The sequence below is a fragment of the Boleophthalmus pectinirostris genome, unplaced genomic scaffold (assembly GCF_026225935.1).
Source record: "Boleophthalmus pectinirostris isolate CB_2022bp ecotype Guang Dong unplaced genomic scaffold, ASM2622593v1 HiC_scaffold_17, whole genome shotgun sequence".
Classification (NCBI taxonomy): domain Eukaryota; kingdom Metazoa; phylum Chordata; class Actinopteri; order Gobiiformes; family Gobiidae; genus Boleophthalmus; species Boleophthalmus pectinirostris.
Window position 1 is genome coordinate 32,787,542 of NW_026571115.1, and position 17,568 is coordinate 32,805,109.

General features: G+C 40.6%; 1 protein-coding gene across 1 annotated transcript in view; it reads right to left on the minus strand.

Annotated features, from left to right (window-relative positions):
* The window catches only part of LOC110172213 (myosin-10-like), a 249,049-nt gene that overhangs the window by 82,895 nt on the left and 148,586 nt on the right, over positions 1–17,568 (minus strand). The window contains exons 5-9 of the mRNA XM_055152335.1: positions 16,443–16,545; positions 13,874–13,907; positions 9,538–9,671; positions 4,334–4,397; positions 4,086–4,184 (exon numbers count right to left, since the gene is read on the minus strand). Of these exons, the coding sequence (XP_055008310.1) occupies positions 4,086–4,184; positions 4,334–4,397; positions 9,538–9,671; positions 13,874–13,907; positions 16,443–16,545 (434 nt within the window). The remainder of the gene's footprint in view (positions 1–4,085; positions 4,185–4,333; positions 4,398–9,537; positions 9,672–13,873; positions 13,908–16,442; positions 16,546–17,568) is intronic.

Genomic DNA, 17,568 nt, shown 5'->3' on the forward strand with positions numbered 1-17,568 from the left:
TTCTGTAGTAAAAAAACTATTAAACTACTAAAGCAGGGTGACCAGGTGATCTGTATTTACCCAGGACAGTCCCAGTTTTGAGTTTGCCCCCAAAAAGTTTGCCCACCTCTGGTCTAAAGTGACAAAAGCTTCATGTGACGATATAAAATGATTTGAACATTTGTGTTTTTTTGCTCCGCTCCTTCAGATATGATTTAGTTTATCTCATTTTTGCGTCCGTCCTTTGCAGATCCCAGATTTCGTGCATTCATAATTTCTTATTTTGAACTTGAACTTCAAATTATAAATCAGATACTATGTCCCAAAACCTACTCTTTAAGGGACTCTAAATACTTTTTACTTCTTAATTTTACTTGAATTCAGTTTCTTGGACTATTACTTTGTACTTCTCCTTGTGTATTATTATTTTGGAGTAACGTTGCTGCTCAATCTGACGTGACTCTTTCGATTACGTCTTGATAAAGCGATTAGTCCAGAAATGAGAGAATGATCAGATTTCTGGAGAGTCTGTAAACCGCCTGTAAACCGAGTCAGTGTAAAAAGTACTCAAATGGCAGACACATGTTTCCATTACAGTACAAGTGGAAAATGTGTTTATTTGGTGCTGGGCCGAGAGCGTTATCTAACAATGTGCTAATAAAATCAATTGAGTGAATCTCTGCTTGTTTTGTTTCCGAGCGTCCTAATGATTCACCGTGACGGATTTTGCGAACGCTTCCCGATTCTCGGACGCAGACGATAAGATAAGATAAGATAAGATAATCCTTTATTGTCTCCCATGGGAGAAATTTGTCTTGGGACAGGGGGTAACATGTTTTATCAAAAAAAAAAAACAGGACAACACAACACAAAGCAGCACATAAACAAACACCATAAAACAAAGTAAATATGAGACCAGTATGACCACGAGTGATGCACCAACAGGACCCTTAAATTATCCTTAACAGGCAAACCCTTGCATTCTTCTGTTCTATTAATTATTGCACATTCCCTAAGCCTATGTGCAGTTTTGATTGCACATTCCCTAAGCCTATGTGCAGTTTTAGTTATAATTATTGCACATTCCCTTAGCCTATGTGTAGTTTTAATTGCACATTCCTTAAGCCTATGTGCAGTTTTAGTTATAATTATTGCACATTCCCTTAGCCTATGTGCAGATTTAATTATTGCTCATTCCTTAAGCCTATGTGCAGTTTTGATTGCACATTCCCTACACCTATGTGCAGTTTTGATTGCACATTCCCTAAGCCTATGTGCAGTTTTGATTGCACATTCCCTAAGCCTATGTGCAGTTTTGATTGCACATTCCCTAAGCCTATGTGCAGTTTTAGTTATAATTATTGCACATTCCCTTAGCCTATGTGCAGATTTAATTATTGCACATTCCTTAAGCCTATGTGTAGCTTTAATTGCACATTCCCTACACCTATGTGCAGTTTTGATTGCACAATCCCTAAGCCTTTTATAATTATTTTTTAACTGCACTAAATGCATCTGTGTTTAGCAGTTTAACAGCTAGTGGCACAAAAGAATGTTTGAATCTGTTCAGTTTACAGTTTGGGACCCTGAACCTTCTGCCTGATGGCATCAACTCAAACTGACTGTGAAGAACATGGGTTGGGTCATTGATCACCTTCCTCCTCAAAAATTTGCTGAAGTGAGCTTGGGGCCACACCCATTATTTTACCTGCTCTTTTAGTCAAGGTAAAAATCTGGTTTTTACGTTGACGCCGAGAGAGAGTTGCGTATTGATACTTCGCGGTCACATCGGTCAGTTTGCGCTGGGGGTGTTCTGCCTGTATGTCTATGACGGAGTGTTCAGCGGTTACCACGGTGACGGAACAAGAACAAAAACAAAAACAAGATCCGAAGTCTGAAAACTCAAGAAAAAAACGTGAAATGGATTTAAACAAAACACTTTCATGGTCCTGTTTCGGATTTTGACTTTCAACAAAAAAAAATAAAAAAAAAATGTGACTTTAATTTTATTTTACAAGGATTTGTTTAACAGCACAAATCATCTCATCTGTTCTGGTTCCAACTAAGCCTTTTTTTATGGTCACATTGGCCACGTTTACATGATGTTTTTTAATTTCGAATTAATTGTTCTGAATCTAATAGTTTGGAATTAAAATATCCTTCTTCGAGTTTACATGGAAATAATCATTCTGAATTGAGGTTTACACGGAAAACACGTTAAATCGCCTTTATTTAATTCCTCTCAGTGTCTGGGGGTGGGGAAGAGTTCTGATTGGACAGGGACACCGACATATTTAACACACACACTTCCGCTGCTACCGGCTTTTCTGTCATCTCGGTTTGTCGTTATGACGTCAAGACGAATCTTAACTTGGCTAGATTTCAGTTTCTGCAGTGCGTAGAGTTGGAGTGAGGAAAAAAATCAAGACAAAAGATCTACAAAAAGTGAATGGAATGTTAAAGGTACAGTAGGTAACTTTTTGGAGGTTGTGCATCACCTGTACGATTCCATGGAAATAAAAAGTTAAAAACCATACTCCAGAACATTCCCCATGGAGATAGGTAAGTATTATGACACACCGTGGAAGATTAGAGCCAAATGAACAACATTTCCACAGAAACAAGCAGGAATAGGCCATCCTCTGTGGCAAACAAGAGTCAGGTTTGTGGAGACGCAAGGCCGTTCAAAGTGACAACACTAGAACACTAAAAACTAGAAGTTTTCTTGTCCAATGAAAAACAAAAAAACATACTTTCTCCAAATGTGTGAAGAATCCCTCAGTCGTCCAGGTAGAATCCGAACTATTTCATTCAGAACAATTAATTTGGAGAAAGTATGAGGAGAAAATTCAGTTTGTCGACTGGACAAAAGTTTGGTTGAAGACGTTTCGCAGCTCATCCAAGCTGCTTCTTCAGTTCTGGTCAGGGTGTTGGGTCTAATTGTTCTGTTAATTAGACCCAACACCCTGTACAGGTCAATAGGCCGAACTAACAAACAGAAACTGTAAACAAGTAGGTGTGTTAGTTTCAGTTAGTTCGCTCCTCCCTGCAGATATAAGGAAGTGTCACCAGCGTCTGACCAGAACTGAAGAAGCAGCTTGGATGAGCTGCAAAACGTCCAGTCGACAAACTGAATTTTCTCCTCATACTTTCTCCAAATTAACTTTTCTAAATGAAATAGTTCGGAATTAAAATATTCTCATTTGACTTCATATGGAAAAAATTCTAAAAAACACCTTAAATCGTCTTTATTTAATTCCGCTCAACGTCTGGAGGTGGGGAAGGGTTCTGATTGGACAGAGACACGAACGTATTTACGTCGACCGGAAGAAAACACACACTTCAGCTGCTACCGGCTTTTTTGTCATCGCAGTTTGTCGTTACGCCACGGACACAAACACGATCCAAACTTTTTTCCGCAGTCGTTCTGATGATAAATGTGCAGCTGCTGGAGAATTCTCTCATCACGCGTTCACGTCTGTCGGCTGAGGGGGAGAAGGGAAGAGCGTCGGAGAAGGAGGAAGAAGACAAACTGAGTCGACGGCTGCTCTACCTCAGCCCACTCCCGCATCCCGCTCGCAAATCCAAAGATACGTGGATGAAAGTCCGAAGAGCGACCCAATGAGCATGCGCTGAACGACCGGAATTATTTTTAAAAAGAATAAACCTTTACATGATCGAGGAATAAATTAATTCGGCTTTAAAATCGAAATAAACCATCGACTTACTTCGGAAATAAGTTTAATTCCGAATCAATTTTTATTCAGCGTAAAATGATTTTTATTCGGAATTATAATGTAAACGTGGTATATGAGTTAAAACAAAGCTCAGATTAAAGTCAAACTTGAGTAACAGAGCTTCAGACAGAGCAGTGCCTACAGTTAGCGTCACAACCCCAAAGAACGTTGACGACATCAGCTGCAAAGTATCAATACAATAGATTTGTACTGGAGCAAGACAGATTTTGCACAAATACATGAAGAAAAATCAGGTTCCGCCGCTTTAAGAGTCTGTAAACCAAATATTTTAGAGATATTGACGTAAACATTTATATAAATACTAAAAGTTTTCAGTCTTCGTGTATGATCATGGTGTGTTCGTCTCACTTCGTAGATGTTCTCCAGCTCCGGCCAGCAGTCTGTAGAAGATGTGGAAGGTCCTCTCGTCTTTGGCCTGCCTGATGGCTCTGGACTTCTCCAAAAGGTCTGAACGAGAAGGTTAAGAAATAATGCAAGAGAGGAGCTAAAAATACATACTGTGGTTGTGTCTTTTGGCAAGATACTTCACCCACGTATCCATGTATAGACGTGTTATTGCGAAAATGCTTCAAAAGTATAATTTAAAAGTAGGATACAGGTTTCGATATTGGCCCCAACGATGTATCCAGCCACGTCGAAGTTAATCCTGATGAACTTCCCCTGCAGAACACAACAGAAAACCACAAGATTTTAAAGATGCACTGTGTAACTTTTCCAGTGGAGGGTCGATCAAACGCTTTTCTCCATGGAGATGTTGTATTAAACCTTTCTATCTTAATGGAAACTCACAGTCAGGATGTCTGTTTTTCTACATATTTTTGAGCTATAAAACCACCTGCGACTGAATAAATGTAAGACAGAGCTGTTTTAAGTCATATTGTGGAACATTTCCAGGCAGTGAAATGACATATCCATAGAAACAAGCAGGCGACAGACCCCCAACTAAAAAGTTACACAAGTCCGCTCAATTTCAGTTCTCTCCAGCGACTAGGTCAGGAATCAGAATACACTAGACAGTTTACAAGAAGCCTAGAAGTTGTAGACGGCAAACCGGCCAATCAGCGAAAGAGCAGTGAAGCCCTGACGTCAAACTCAAGCGTCTGGTCTGTCTGGTCCCTTTCGTGGAACAGCACAACCGTAAACAAAGCGTCGAGATGGATGTAGACGGAGACAAATTGTGGATGAACTCTGTGTGAGTGAAGCGGTGAAGCACATTGCAATCCAACCACTCTGTCACTCCGCAACTTTCTACGGACGTTGCTGCCTCTGCCCCACAAAACGCCAAAAACCTCGTCCTTCTCCTTCTCAATTAGCGAGGCCGGCGCCACCTAGTGCCTCCGCGCAATTTCATTTCTCTCCAGCGACTAGGTCAAGACTCAAAATACACTAGACGGTTCGCAAAAAAACCCCGAAGTGCGAGTTCAGGAACCCGCCAATCAGCGAAGAGTCGTACGTTCTGTGTTGGCAACGATTCCCGAGATCGAGGATTTAAAGCCGGAACAAAGAGAATGTTTGGTGAATTTTATCATGGGGAAAGACGTTATTGTTCTTCTTCCTACAGGATTTGGCGCATTACATACGTCACGGCCAAATAGCAGCGATTGGTTAAATAAAAAAAATACCCGCCTACTGTCGAGCGAATGAATCTTAATTCTGCAAAGTCAGACGAATCAGACTAGAAAATTATAGCCAAAGGAACAACATTTTCATGGAAACAAGCAGGAGGAGGCCATCTTCTGTGCCAAACTAGAGTCAGGTTTGTGGAGATGCAAGGCTGTTCAAAGTTTGACAAGTTTTTTGGTCCAATAAAAAAACAAAAAAACACACAATTTTATTTTTGTTAATTCTGGATAAAAAGTTACATTCTACACACTTATATACGCTTGTTTGAAAGACCACACTGCAAGTTTGTTTTATGTTTAATTTTTTTAACTCTTCATTTTTGTTTATTAATTTATTTTTTTTTACTTTATTATGGACTGAAGCAAGGATGTAGGACAAAATTCTAGGCCCTGGATACAAATCATCTTGGTGGGCCTGGATTAAATGTTCTACATCCAGTGTTGGGGAGTAACAGATTACATGTACTGGAGTTATGTAATCAGAGTACAAATGATGAGTAACTGTATTCAGTTACAGTTACTGTTTCAGTGAGTGGTAATTAGATTACAGTTACTTTGTTGAAATAAATGGATTACATGGCAGGATTTTCCTGTTTTCACATTTTGGGTTATATCCCTTTTTTTTTTTTTCTCAGTAATTCCACTCATTGCCGGACACTAAACCAGGTCTAAAACCAGGTCTAAACAAGGACTAAAAACAGGTCTAAACCAGGTCTAAAACCAGGTCTAAACCAGGTCTAAACCAAGACTAAAACCAGATCTAAACCAGGTCTAAAACCAGGACTAAACAAGGACTAAACCAGATCTAAACCAGGTCTAAAACCAGGTCTAAACCAGGTCTAAACCAAGACTAAAACCAGATCTAAACCAGGTCTAAAACCAGGTCTAAACCAGGTCTAAACCAAGACTAAAACCAGGTCTAAAACAAAGTCTAAACCAGGTCTAAACCAGGACTAAACCAAGACTAAACCAGGACTAAACCAGGACTAAACCAGAACTAAACCAGGACTAAACCAAGTCTAAACCAGGTCTAAAACCAAGTCTAAACCAGGTCTAAACCAGGACTAAACCAGGACTAAAACCAGGTCTAAACCAGGTCTAAACCAGGACTAAACCAGGACTAAACCAAGGACTAAACCAGGACTAAACCAGGACTAAACCAAGTCTAAAACCAGGTCTAAACCCAGGTCTAAACCAGGTCTAAACCAGGACTAAACCAGGACTAAACCAGGACTAAACCAGGACTAAACCAGACTAAACCAGAAAACTAAACCAGACTAAACCAGGACTAAACCAGGACTAAACCAGGACTAAACTAAACCAGAACTAAACCAGGTCTAAAACCAGGTCTAAACCAGGACTAAACGAAGACTAAACCAGGACTAAAACCAGGTCTAAACCAGGTCTAAACTATCTCTCAAACAGGATTTAACAGGTCTAAATCCTGCCGTGTGGACGTGTCTCCTCTTCTTCTATCAATAATATTTTTAATTTGGTTCAGTAAAATCTGGACTTTTTATTTTCTTTTATCAGAAAAAACATCTTATGTTACGATTTCCTCGTCTTTGTTTCTCTACAGCAAATCAAGTAATCCAAAGTATTCAGATTACATTACTCACTTTAAGTAATTTAATGGATTCTGTTACAAACTACATTTTGGTGTGTGTAATCTGTAATCTGTAGGGGAATACATTTTAAAAGTCACCTTCCCAACACTGTCTACATGTATGAAAATTGCATATTCTTAGTTTTGTAAAGGACCCCCCCCCCCCAGTCTGACGCCCCTGGACTGAATTTAAACTTCCAAAAACAACTCCAAAAATTACAGGCTTAACATTTTCACCTTTATAGTAACGCGCTCACTCCGTTTGAAATTTCTAAAGCATTAAATAAACCCCAAAACGTCGACCAAACCTATAAAGAGCTGAGGCCTGTAATTACGGTGATGTCATGTGAAAACCAGCCGACCTCCGTAGTGTCATTTCTGCGGCGAAAAGCGCTGAAACGCTCAAAAGAGTCTATATTAGGCCTCGTCAGGTTACGGCAGGAATGTGGGGCATGCGCGGACTTCCCGAACAGCTCCGACGGCGAGTTCGGCGCCGCAAGAATGTGAACTTATAAACTTTTAATTGCGCCAGGAAGCCATCACCTCACTGGAAGCAAATAAACACGGACGCTACGACGGTTTACGCGGGGAGGGAAGGGGAAGTCCAGCGCAGTCTCTACCTGGGGTTTTCAGGATTTGTTTTTCCTGAAGAGTTTATTATGCAAAGGGATTGGGAATTTGAAAGGAATTTTATCTGGGTTAGTTTCGCTTGCCGGCCAACTGAAAACACTACGGCGGTATTTTTGTTTCTCGGTTTTGACCCTGAGGCTGGTTTCAGGTTTTTCGCTTGGTTCAAAAATACCACAAACTTGATTTTTTAAGACCAGGATTAAAGCGTCTGAACCGTACTAAGACTGGGGAATCACACGAGGTCCCTCTTGATTCGATACGATACGCAATGTGCGGCTCACAATACGATATCATCACGATACTGCGATACGTCCGATACGATATATTGTACTCTGTGATATATTACTGTTCTTTTTTTTGTTAAACCACTTAAAATTAATCTCATTCATTGAATCATGAAAACAGTGAATATGTCAAGTGGATTACATAAAACAATTTTCCTTCCACTAAATAAGTAACAAAATTGTAGTGTGGTCACAAAAAAAAGCTAAAAGATAACGACAAATACTCTTGGCGATATATCGACACAGCAGTCCACGATAATGATACTGTATCGCCAAATTTATTATCACAATATAAATTTGGAGATATCACCTTCTTAGGACCAAAGAACAGTCCTGGACTTTTCCCCCACAAACAGGCCGATTAAATAATTAATTAACTAATAGTTTCAATAAATCAATAATGAAATAATTAAAGAAACACACAAAGATTAAGTCCTTCTGATTGTTTAACATCATCCATTCATCCATTTTCTTCCACTTATCCGGGGTCGGGTCGCGGGGGCAGCAGTCTTAGCAGAGACTCCCAGACTTTCTACACCCCAGACACTTCCTCCAGCTCCTCCAGGGGATCCTGAGGCCTTCCCAGGCCAGTCCAGAGACATAGTCCCTCCAGAGTGTCTTGGGTCTTCCTTCCAATGGGACATTCCCGGAACACCTCCTAAGGGAGGCACCCAGGAGGCATCCGGAACAGATGCCCGAGCCTCAGCTGCTCCTCTCAATGTGGAAGAGCAATGGCTCTACTCCGAGCTCCTCCTGTGTAACTGAGCTTCTCACCCTCATCTCTAAGGGAGCACCCTGCCACCTGGGTTCATGTCGACCTCTTGTATCCACGAGCTCAGTCATTCCCCAAAGCTCATGACCATAGGTGATGATAGGAACGAAGATTTTGTTTATTAACAAAAACTCCCAAATCACTTTCAAAGTGACTTGGCTTTTTTGTTTTTAACCTTTTCCCATCCACTTTTCTCCTTACGTTTTCTGTTCGACATCTTTGACACGTGTTGAAACTGACGATTAACCCACTCTTCTTTGTCGCCTTTCAGGCCTATGCAATTTATGCTCGACAAATGGGCAAATTTCTGTGTTAGCGCCCCCTGCTGTTAGTACGGCTGACGGCCAGTTGAGTTTTCCAGAACGTACAGTTTGCCAGTCCGCCCAGGTGATGGGTTTATAAGCACTTTTCACAACTTTCAGAGACCAGAGCTGCGTTTTCTGTGTGGGTATTTATAGATTTATATACATACTGGTTATATTATGCTTTCTAGATCCAAACAGCAACCAGGGGATTTATTTTAACCTCAAGAGCTGCTTATACCATATATCTGTACTGGGGCAAGACAATCTGGAAAATAATCGAGTACAGGGCCTTTAAGATAAGACAATCCAGGAGCCAAAAGTAAATCTAAACCTCTGTGGAAAGTAGTACTCCCCAGGCTCCACTCTGGACCCCTCGGTGTGGTTCTCTTTAAAAGACTGTGGAGACACTTGCGCTCAGTACTAATCCGCTCCAACTGAAACAAGGCTTTAAGGACTCAACACTGTTCTTCCTGCCAACACTGACATCTACCTGTGTTTGACAAGCTGGACACGAACGCCTCATTTCCTTGGATCACATCTACACGAAAAAAACACAGAATTCATTTGAGGAGAAAACCTACAAAGCGAGAGGAGTTGTCATTCTTCACCGTCTTGGCGTTTCCGAAGGACTCCAGGATGGGGTTCGCCTGCAGCAGCTGCCGCTCCAACTCCCCCTGAGCAAAGAGACCAGAGCAGAGCCAAGTCAGTGTCAAGACTGCAACAACAAGAACAGGAACAGGAACGTGAACAGGAACAGAAACGCTGCGGGGTGTTTGAAATCTGTGTAGCATTCGTTAGTTTTTCAAAATAAAAACCAAAAATAAGAAAGTGAAAAAACAACTATTTTCTTCATTCAAAACCAAAATGAAAAAACAGATAATGATTTGTTTTTTTCAGTTTTGTGTTTAAACGAAAAATGGAAAAAAAACGGATAACGACTGTTTCCAGTTTTCAGACTTAAATTGCGGTGCCGGACTTTTGCACTGCATTCGGACTGAACCAGGACTAAACCAGGACTAAAACAGGAATAAAACAGGACTAAAACAGGACTAAAACAGGAATAAAACAGGTCTAAACCAAGGCTAAAACAGGTCTAAATCCGGACTAAACCAGGACTAAAACAGGTCTAAACCAAGACTTAACCAGGTCTAAATCAGGACTAAAACAGGTCTAAACCAAGACTAAAACAGGTCTAAATCAGGACTAAAACAGGTCTAAATCAGGACTAAAACAAGTCTAAACCAGGACTAAAACGGGTCTAAACCAAGACTAAACCAGGTCTAAATCAGGACTAAATCAGGACTAAAACAGGTCTAAACCAAGGCTAAAACAGGTCTAAACCAGGACTAAAACAGGTCTAAACCAGGACTAAACCAGGTCTAAATTAGGACTAAAACAAGTCTAAACCAGGACTAAAACGGGTCTAAACCAAGACTAAACCAGGTCTAAATCAGGACTAAAACAGGTCTAAACCAAGGCTAAAAGAGGTCTAAACCAGGACTAAATCAGGACTAAAACTGGACTAAAACAGGTCTAAACCAGGACTAAATCAGGACTAAAACTGGACTAAACCAGGAGTGTCAGGATGGACCCGGAGGTGTGTAAACTGTCGGGTGGTCATGACTGAGACCGGAACTGAGACCAGGACCAGACCGTGACCACACCAAGACCGAGAGCGGGACTGAGACCGAGACTGAGACCGGGACTGAGACCAGGACCAGACCGTGACCACACCAAGACCGAGAGCGAGAGCGGGACTGAGACCGAGACTGAGACCGGGACTGAGACCAGGACCAGACCGTGACCACACCAAGACCGAGAGCGGGACTGAGACCGGGACCAGACCAGGACTGAGAGCGGGACTGAGACCGAGACTGAAACCGGGACTGAGACCAGGACCAAGACCGAGACCAGACGGGGACTCAAACCAGGACTGAGACCGGGACCAGACCGTGACTGAGACCGGAACTGAGACCAGGTCCAGACGGTGACCAGACCGGGACTGAGACCAGGTCCAGACGGTGACCAGACCGGGACTGAGACTGGGACCAGACTGGGACTGAGACCGGGACTGAGACGGAAACTGAGACCGGTTTAGTCCTGGTTTATTCCTGGTTCAGTTTTTTTCCATTAGTCATTTCAACACAAAATCGAAAACTGAAAAAAAAAAAAAATCATTATCTACTTTTTCATTTTAGTTTTGGAGACAAATAATGAAGAAAACAGTTGCTTTTTCATTTTCTTACTTTTGATTTTACATTGAAAAACGAATGAACGAACGACACACAGATTGTTTCAGCTGAAAAAGAATCCAGCTTCAAACTCTACCCGCCCACAAAGCAACGATTTGAGCTCGAGTAAAATCAACACACATGTAATTATAACGTGTTAGAGAAAGCTGACAGGATGACAAGCAAAAGAAGACGTAGTGTGTTTCCAAACCGGAGTGTGTGGTTAGTGCGGGTTAAAAAAAGGAGAAGCGGGAGCCATTTTGGGGCATGCACATTCCTCGGGTCATAATGATAATCCTGTGCGCTGTGCACTATAAAGACACGGTGATGGTGACGGTGATGGCTTCAGACCGGCACTGGGAGTTTGCCGGGACATTCCCCGAGTCTGGAAAAGCTCCAAACGTAACAGCGTGAGACAATTAGACCAAAATAGGCCTCGCGACATATGGTCCTACAGTAAATCTGGGTATTATCAGGAAGTGACACGCTGACAGAGAAACGCACGGACGCCAAAACGTCAAGAATGCAGCTGAAATTATACAAAATTGTTGAATGATATGAGGAAAATTATTTGATATTTGGTTCTATATTCGGGTCTGGTCAAGTGGTAACGGAGGGAAACAGGGGCAGATTTTTGACATTCAAATGTCTCTTATTCAGAAACTAGAGGGACTATTGAAATAAGTAAAGTATCAGAATGTAGGAAAGAGTTACACTCCAACAGGGTCAAGTTAAACCTGTGATATTCTTTCAAGTTGTTGACAAAAAATTTAAAAACTCATGTCGGTAACGGAGGGAATGAAATATGCAGCACTTTTTGGACAATAAATCCAAACAGTGATAACTCTTGGTTCTCACTTACATATCCTTAACAAACTGGTTTGAATATTTGCTTCATATAGTTTTCTACCATATGGTACAAGATTAGGTTGAAAAACCTCTTACTTTTTGACTCATGAGATTTTTTTATTAAGAAAGGTCATGGTAACGGAGGGAAAAGTAACAGAGGGAAAATTTTGCAAACAAGTAGAAGGTGCAGGATTTTACATAATTTGTCGCTTTTTTCTTCTGAATACTTTAATATTACTTCAAAATGAAAGGTAATTATTTCTATAAAATATGTCAGTCCTTCCAAGCAAATTTTTATCATTTTAAATACATTTTTTTTTTTTAAATCATGTACCTTCATCAACAGTTCAAAGATGGAATAACACAAGATATGATGAAATACATCCATTTATTTACATGATTTTCAGGTCTTTGAAATTTGGGAAATAATTTTTGTTCCATGTTTCATACATGGTCTGTTTAAAACGTATGTAAACTTTAGAACCAAAAATGGTACAGAAAAAAGGTCAACAGTTTCATAAACTAGAGTACATATGTATCTGTTCAATACATTTTTATATCAGATGCATTAACTTGAATTTTTGGCCTTGATGTTTACTTCTGCTTTGTTATTTTCCTCCTTCATGTAACGAACCGATGATTAATTTATTCCGTATGGAGCTCTACAGCGCAGAGTCCTGCACGGGTCCATTTCTGGAGACTTGCACCTGCGCAGTACAGGACCGCACCTGCCCTTTAACCCGAGATTATATCAAACTTTTGTGCTGCAGACGCCACGGACTGAACCAAGACTAAACCTGCTTCTGTGTTCTTTCGCTTAAGTCCAAGATTAGTCCTGGTTTAGACCTGGTTTAGACCATTTTCAGTCCTTTTCTGGTCCCGGTCTGGTGGTCTGGTCCGGCTCAGTCCTGTCTCTCCGGTCCTGGTCCCTGGTCTCAGTCCTGGTCTGGTCCCAGCCTCAGTCCTGGTCTCAATCACGGTCTGGTCCCGGTCTCAGTCCTGGTCTGGTCCCGGTCTCAGTCCTGGTCTGGTCCCAGCCTCAGTCCTGGTCTCAATCACGGTCTGGTCCCGGTCTCAGTCCTGGTCCTGTTCCCGGTCTGGTCCCAGTCTCAGTCCCGGTCTGGTCTCGGCCTCAGTCCTGGTCTCAATCATGGTCTGGTCCTGGTCTGGTCCCGCCCTCAGTCCCGGTCCTGGTCTGGTCCCGGGATCAGTCCTGTCCTCAGTCCTGGCCCTGTTCCTGGTCTCAATTCTGGTCTCAGTTCTGGTCTGGTCCCGGTCTGGTCCTGGTCTCAGTCCCGGTCTGGCCCCGGACCTGTTTTAGTCCTGGTTCAGTCCATACGATGCGCAAAAGTCCGGCATCTCACGGAAACGGGAAATGTCCATTATCCGTTTTTTTCCCAATTTTTTAATTAAACACAAAACCGAAAACTGGTTTTGGAGACAAATAATGAAGAAAATAGATGTTTTTTTCATTTTCTTATTTTTGGTTTTATTTTGAAAAACGAACAAACGAACGATACACGGATTTATTTTCAGCATTAGTCTTATATCACGTGCGATATTCCTCTGAAACATTAAACAAATCGCACTTCCAAACGCGGAATCTTCACCTCACCTCACTCCTTAAGGGGATTTAACGTTTCTTTATTTTATACAAAGCCGAGGAACTAATACGACTTTTATGATCTGGAACTGTTTACGGGAGAATCACCGGAATTTTATTATGCGGGAAAACGAAGCCAGAGAAAACACATCGCCAGCATGCAACAGCCAAAAGTCCACAATCAGACGAGACACACGGAGAGGAAGAGGAGAGGAGGAAGAAGAGGAGATCTACTTGCCTGCAGTTTGAACGCTTTGGGAGAGTCGGGCTGTTTGTTATGGATAAACAGATGCAAGGGTTAGAAGATGGGCACAGCTCTGTCGGCCGTAAGCTAAAGGAGAAAATAAAGCGCGACTGCGATGGAGCGAGATGTGCAGAAGAGTCGGGCGCAGGTGGAACAAAACCGGATTAAAAAAATGGAAATAATGTCCAAAAAGCACAGCGTGAGCGTGAAGAATGTGGCCAGGACGACTGTCAGAGGGGAATAAATAATTTGTTGGATCGGGCATCGGTTCCGTGATATCGGTTCAGGCGATATCCGGGTTGGGCCTTTAATTTGATGTAACAAAACCAATTTAACATAATAAGATCCACAAATACTGACACTGGTACTGAAAAATTGTCTGTAATTTGACGTAATAAGATGAATTTGACGTAATTTAATGTAAGAAGAACTTAAGATGCACCGATACCGATACTGAAATTGAAAAATTGGCTCGATTGGGCATCAAAATTTGATGTAATTAAGACGAATTTGATGTAATTTGACGTAATAAGAACTAGAAATGCTCTGATACCGATACTGGTACTGAATAATTTGCTGGATCAGGCATTGGTTCCATGATATTGTTCAGTTGATATCCTGGTTGGTTCTGTAATTTGATGTAATATGAACTAAGAATGCACCGATACCAATACTTATACTGAAAAATTGACATGACCGGGCATCGGTTCCATGATTTTGGTTCAGTTGATATCAAAGTTTGGTCTGTAATTCGACATAAGACGAATTTGATTTAATTTGATGTAATAAGAACTAAGGATGCATCAATACCGATACTGGAACTGAAAAATTTGCTGGTCGGGCATCGCTTCCATGATATCGGTTCAGTCGATATCAAAGTTGGGTCTGTAATTTGACATAATCAGACGAATTTGATTTAATTTGATGTAATAAGTGCTAGGAATGAACCGATACTGATACCGGTACTGAAAAATTTGATGGATCAGGTTCTATGTTATCGGTTCATCCCATATCCTAGTTAAGTTTTAAATTTCATGTAATAAGACAAATTTGATGTAATTTGATGTAATAAGGACTAAAAATACCGATACTGGTATACTGAAAACTTTGGTTCAGTTGATGTCCTTGTTGAGTCTGTAATTTGATGAAATAAGACGAGTTTGATGTAATTTGATGTAATAAGAACTAAAGATGCACCGATACTGATACTGGTCCTGAATAATTTGCTGGATCAGGTATCGGTTCCATGATATCGGTTCAGTTGATACCAAAGTTGGGTCTGTAATTTAACAAAATAAGATTAATTTGATGCAATTTTTAGTAATAAGAACTAAGGATGCTCCGAAACTGATACTTATACTGAAAAATTTGCTGGATCAGTTCAGTTGATATCGTGGTTGAGCCTTTAATTTGATGTAATAATACAAATTTGATGTAATTTGATGTAATAAGTGCTAGGAATGAACCGATACCAATACTGGTACTGAAAAATTGGCTCGTTCAGGCATCGGTTCCATGATATTGGTTCAGTTGATATCAAAATTAGGTCTTTAATTTGAAGTAATTTGATGAATTTTATGTAATAAGAACTAAAAATGCACCGATACCAATATTGGTACTGAAAAATTTGCTCGATTGGGCATCGGTTCCTTGATATCGGTTTAGTCGATATCAAAATTGGGTCATAATAAGATGAATTTGATGCAATTTTAAGTAAAAAGGACTAAGGATGCACCAATACCGATACTGGAACTGAAAAATTGGTTGGATCACGTATCGGTTACATTATATCGGTTCAGTCAATATCGTGGTTGGATCTTTAATTTGATGTCATTTGATGAATTTGATGTAATTTTAAGTAATAAGGACTAAGGATGCACCGATACCGATACTGGTACTAAAAAACTGGCTGGATTGGGCATCATAATTTGATGTAATAAGACCAATTTGATGTCATTTGATGCAATAGCAACTAAGGATACAACAATACCGATACTGGTACTGAAAAAACAGCTAGATTGGGTATCGGTTCCACGATATTAGTTAAACTGATATCCTGGTCAGGCCTTTAATTTGACATGACAAGACGAATTTGATCTAATTTGATGTAATAAGAACTAAGAATGCACCAATACCAATACTTATACAGAAAAATTTGCTGGATCGGGCATCGGTTCCATGATATCGGTTCAGTCGATATCAAAGTTGGATCTTTAATTTGACATAACAAGACGAATTTGATGTAATTTGATGAAATAAGAACTAAAAATGCACTGATACCGATACTGTTACTGAAAAATTGGCTGGATCTGGCATCGGTTCCATGATATCGGTTCAGTCGATATCAAAGTTGGGTCTTTAATTTGACATAACAAGACGAATTTGATGTAATTTGATGAAATAAGAACTAAAAATGCACTGATACCGATACTGTTACTGAAAAATTGGCTGGATCTGGCATCGGTTTCTTGATATGCCCACACTCTTTTCCTATTTGCGACAGCCTATGATGAAAACTGAGTGGTGAATAAGTAGCAGTAGTGAAATCTGGACTCTCACAGGGATGTTGTGGTCCTTGCGTCCTTTGTGCGAGGAGGCCACGTAGGCGAGATACTGGATCACTTTCTTGGTGTTTTCCGTTTTACCAGCTCCAGATTCTCCCCTGGAACAGAGCAGAGACAGAGACTCTTCAGACAGAGTTTGAAGACCATTATAATAAGTCATTGTTGTCATTATTCCTTCACTACAGACTAAAAAAAATGTTCAAATAAAGCTTTATGTGTATTCTTAAAGGTCCCATATTACACAAAATTGAGTGTGTATACATGTACATCAATAACCCGGTTATGATCGGGTTTTTTGAGTATCCCGGTTTCTTGATGGTGCATGTAAACGCAGTAACCCGGTTTCAGTAACCCGGTTATGGCAGTATCCCGGTTATTAGAAACCGGGTTACTGTAGCTGGTTTATTCCGATAGTAACCGGGTTACTTGTGGCATGTAAACGCAGTACCCCGGTTACTGCAACATAAAGTTGAATGCGCATGCGTCCAAAAGACACTTTCCAGTCCTTTCACCACAACAGTAGTGACATAAATAAATTGACCAACATAAATAAAGTGACCAAACGAGTGAAATGACTGTAAAATAAAGAGCTGCGCTAAACCTGCACACGTACAATCTGCACTCGTACGACCTGCACTCGTGTGACGCTGAAAAGCTAAAACATGAACTATCTCCTATACTCTATACGCACGGAACACACTTACCATCAATTAGCGCCTCTTTCTGTCACAGAAATAACACACATAATCCACAGAGTCGTGTCATTTAGTCCAAAAGAAACTGATCACATCAGCGGCACAAGGAGCGAGTTGTTTTTATCGCCGCTAACAGTTTATGCTAATTAGCCAAACGGTCTTAAGTTTCGTTTCTGTAAAACGTAAACAAATGTGATCACAGCTGAATTATCTGATCAAACGGGCTGATGTGTCTATAGTGTTTATGGTTTATATGTTGTAAAGTTGAGTTTATTTATGCAGAAGATTTTAATGAAGAATCTGTTGGTTTGATGTGTGCAGTGGATTGTGGGAGATCTCGTAGCTCCTTAGCTTCTTATGCTAAAGGAGCTCACGGTTTGTATTTTTCCTGGTTTATGAAATTTATTTAAGTTAATTTTTGCGCCT